The 3938-nt window shown below is 49.9% G+C and overlaps 1 protein-coding gene across 1 annotated transcript; it reads right to left on the bottom strand.

Annotated features, from left to right (window-relative positions):
- Positions 1-1977: 1977 nt before the first annotated feature.
- On the bottom strand, positions 1978-3523 carry LOC311366988 (C-reactive protein-like; the record flags this gene model as incomplete). The annotated part of the gene is made up of 2 exons (XM_084485784.1): positions 1978-2588; positions 3445-3523. 2 exons carry the CDS (start codon positions 3521-3523, stop codon positions 1978-1980), a joined length of 690 nt encoding a protein of 229 aa, XP_084341910.1.
- Positions 3524-3938: the final 415 nt, after the last annotated feature.

Genomic DNA, 3938 nt, shown 5'->3' with positions numbered 1-3938 from the left:
AAGAAAAAGGAAATAAGCCCAATAAAACGGCACTTCAACGAAGGTTCTCAACCATTAGGCTGAGCTGTGTTGTGGGGCTTTAAGGGGTTTTAAAGCGACACGTCGCTGTCTGTGCGGGCACCTTGTTGTCTGCAGGCTGTGAGGGTGGAGGACTTCTGTCACCCGATGGTAGAAACGGTGAAAAGTTCAAAGAAATTCAGATTGACAAAGGCTGGGATTCGAAAGGCCTGCAGGTATTTGTGTGTAAGAGTCTGTTCTGTGTGTGTGTGTGTGTGTGTGTGTGTGTGTGTGTGTGTGTGTGTGTGTGTGTGTGTGTGTGTGTGTGTGTGTGTGTGTGTGTGTAGGCAGATGGTCTTGGAAGGTGTTCACTGGGTTCTGAGATTGATGCATTCTAACATCCAAGAAGGTGGAACATTTGGCCGCTGACCCGCAGCCACAGCGCGCGCCCTGTGCCGTCCTCAGCGCGCCGTCGGGCTCCTCGGTCAGAGCGCACACACACACACACACACACACACACACACACACACACACACACACACACACACACACACACACACACACATACACACACACACACACACACACACACACACACACACACACACACACACACACACACACACACACACACACACACCAAAAGCAGCGCAGCCTCAGGGGAACTGCGGCTGCGCGGTGGAAACTTCTCCAGTGTTTAAAATTTACGCAAGGAGGTCAGGACGGTATCAGTTCTCGCGGGGTTTGGAGAGGTCTCGCGGGGTTTGGAGAGGTGCGGTGCGATGCGGTGCGTCTTCTCGGCGCGTCCCGGGACCGAGAGGACCGTCCTGAAGAAGGATGTTCTGAGAGGGATCTTCGTAAGAAAAACTACAGTGTCAGATGCCCCCCCCCCCCGCCTTCTGCACATAATTTCTCCAGATAATTAAATCAGTTTAAAACACCATAAATATTCATCCGCATTCCAACACTTGGGTGTGTTCGTTGAGATGTTTCATTTCAGCCCCTGGAGGGTTTTTACATCATGGGATATTAGTTATTAAGTTAAGGCGTATGAAGAGGAATCCGCAGCTGATAGGCCGAACACTGCTGCCGTTTCACGAACAGTTCCCCGGTAGCCGTTCAGATGTGAACATGAAGACCAACACGTTTACGCGTTAGGACAAACGCTCCAAAGGTCAAACGCCTTAAAGGAGCCAAAAGGTTACAAATGTCCACTTTTTAATGGTTAAACGGTTAAATGGTTGCAATGCAGCCATAAAGCCCTTTATTCAATCATTCATCAATAAGATATAAACGTAAACCCTCCACCTCATAGTTTAAAAAACCCAAAATATTGAAATGTTTTAAACGGCTCAATTAAATAAAAAAATAAAAAAAATAGAATTACTGAAGCTTTATGATAATAAAGGACATCTTTATTGGCATTGCGTATTTGGGTCGCGACGTTGTGGCAAACAAAGCCGTTTTGAAATGACGCGACATCCAAGAGGGCGCAATGATGGTCGGAGACAGCTGGTTCTGACTGCCCCCCTGAGGACACATCTGGCGCACACACACTTTCGTTTGCGTGCACACCCACACCCACACGCACTTTTTTGAAGTAGGAACATAATTCACAGACAATATTTAACAACAGGGAAATAGCTTTATTTGAAGAATAACTACAGTATTCTAACGCTCCAGTCCAGAATGATGTGTGTGTGTGTGTGTGGTTATGTGTGTGTGTGTGTGTGTGTGTGTGGTTGTGTGTGTGTGTGTGTGGTTGTGTGTGTGTGTGTGTGTGTGTGTGTGTGTGTGTGTGTGTGTGTGTGTGTGTGTGTGCGTGCCTGAGTGCGTGCGTCTGTGTAGTAAACTATAGGTCACTCAAAGCGATTAGAGACACATGGAGACACAGAGCAACAGAACAGAGACCGTGACGTCACACAACAGTCCCGCCGGAGCGCGCTCCGGCGCTCGCGACTCCGCCGCGCCGCCGGTCAGTCAGTCGTCGTCCACCACCAGGACGTTCCCGCTCAGGGCGTACTCGATGCTCGCCCAGGCGAACACGTTGCCCTCGGGGACGCGGTGTCCGTAGTGCCAGGCCTGGACGGCGCTGCGGGACAGCACGTGGTCCCACATGTTGAGGTCCGTCACCTCGCCCACGAAGCTCTGCGTGGCCTCCAGGTCGCCCAGGTGCTTGTCGGCGTCCTGCCCCAGCAGCACCGTGCCCCCGGGCCGGACCGTGTGCCCGGGCTTGTACACCTGGTAGCTGCTGCGCTTGCCGTCCACCCAGAAGGCCGCCAGTCCCCGGCTCGACTCCCAGGTGAGGCAGAGGCCCGTGCGGAAGGTGGTGATGGGGGGCAGGTGGAAGAAGACGCCGTCGCCGCTCAGGGTGAAGGACACGCGGCCGTCCCGCTCGCGCCACACGTTGAGCTCGTCGTAGTCGGCGGTGCGGTAGGCGAACAGGATGATCTGCCGCTCGGCGGGCAGCTCGGTGGCCACGCGCAGGCACAGCGTGAACGCACGGAGCTCCATCTCCATGCGGGGCCGGAGGGTCACGAAGCTGAAGTCCGTCTCGTAGGGGAACACCAGCACCTTGCCGGCCAGGCCCACTGGAGGAATAAAGCAGACGGCAAACACAGTTAAAGGTGCCATGACGTGCCACCAGGCGTGGTGTGGTTAGCCGCTACAAGCCGTTTTGGAAATCTGCCCCTTAAGTCATCACAGGTGTGTGCGTGTCCACCTAGATGTGTGACGGATAGATGAGCAACGTTTGCTACAGTCCACTGGGTAGGCTGATAGACTGATCTATCCAGCACACATCTAGGTGGACACGCCCACTTTCTTCCCCTTATGATGTCATAAGGGGCAGTTTTTCCAAAACGGCTTGTAGCGGCTAATCACACCACACCTGGTGGCATGTCATGGCACCTTTAACCTTCTGCATGGGCCTTTACCAGCCAGCAGGGGGTAAGCACACAACGCACAAACAACAAAGAACCCACAAACCAAACAACGCACAGCACCCAGCACACAACATGCAAACACAAACCATTCAACACCACAACCAACACAAACAAAGAACCCACAAAACACACTACCCCACAACACAAACACACAGCACAACAGACAGCATACAGACACAAACCATACAACACCACGAACAACACACAACACACTGCACACAACACACAAACAAAGAACCCACAAAACACACAACACCACAACACAAAACACACAATTTGTGGTGTGTCAACAGAATCCAAAAGACGATTGGAGGTCTGTGGAGGTCGTCCCACCAGCGGCCTCTAGTGGCCGAAGCTGGAGCTACAGTTAAAGCTGGATCAATTAGGGATTGAGAGATTCATTTCTAGGATTGGTCGTGTGTTCACTCACAGAACACATGTTGTGTTCATCATTTGAGTTAGACCGAAGCCAGACATTGGATTGGTTAAAGAGCAGCAGTACCTTCGTTGGACGAGACGAGCAGCAGGACTGAGGACAGCAGGACCCCTCCCAGGAGTGAGTGTCCACGGACCACGCCCATCTAAGCGCAACACAGAGATACTGATTACTCCATGTTACGAAAACCACTCAACAAAAAGAACTAGATTCACTATAAATAATATTCTAAAATCAAATGAGAAATTCCTTGAAATAGTCATCAATGAAAGTGCAATGAGTATTTTCAAATGTTAACAGACGAATTGAACCAATGCATCATATATGAATATAATCTATAATAAATTAATAATATTTCTGGGATACCAGAATGCTTTCTCTTACTGAAGTTACTAATAAATAAGTAACTTCTGATGAATCGGAATAAATCATATTAATAATTTATAGTGCATAATAACTTATTTTCAACAGACAACAAACTGCACAGGCTGTTCAGTTTGTTACTGTTAAGTGTGGTTTGACGTGTTTTTGTTCAGAATTGAGTGTGTAAATCAGGAACA

The sequence above is a fragment of the Micromesistius poutassou genome (genome assembly GCF_964030765.1).
Source record: "Micromesistius poutassou genome assembly, chromosome: 21".
NCBI lineage: Eukaryota > Metazoa > Chordata > Actinopteri > Gadiformes > Gadidae > Micromesistius > Micromesistius poutassou.
Note: the sequence above shows the minus strand (reverse complement) of the source record. Positions and strands in the feature narration are given on the sequence as shown.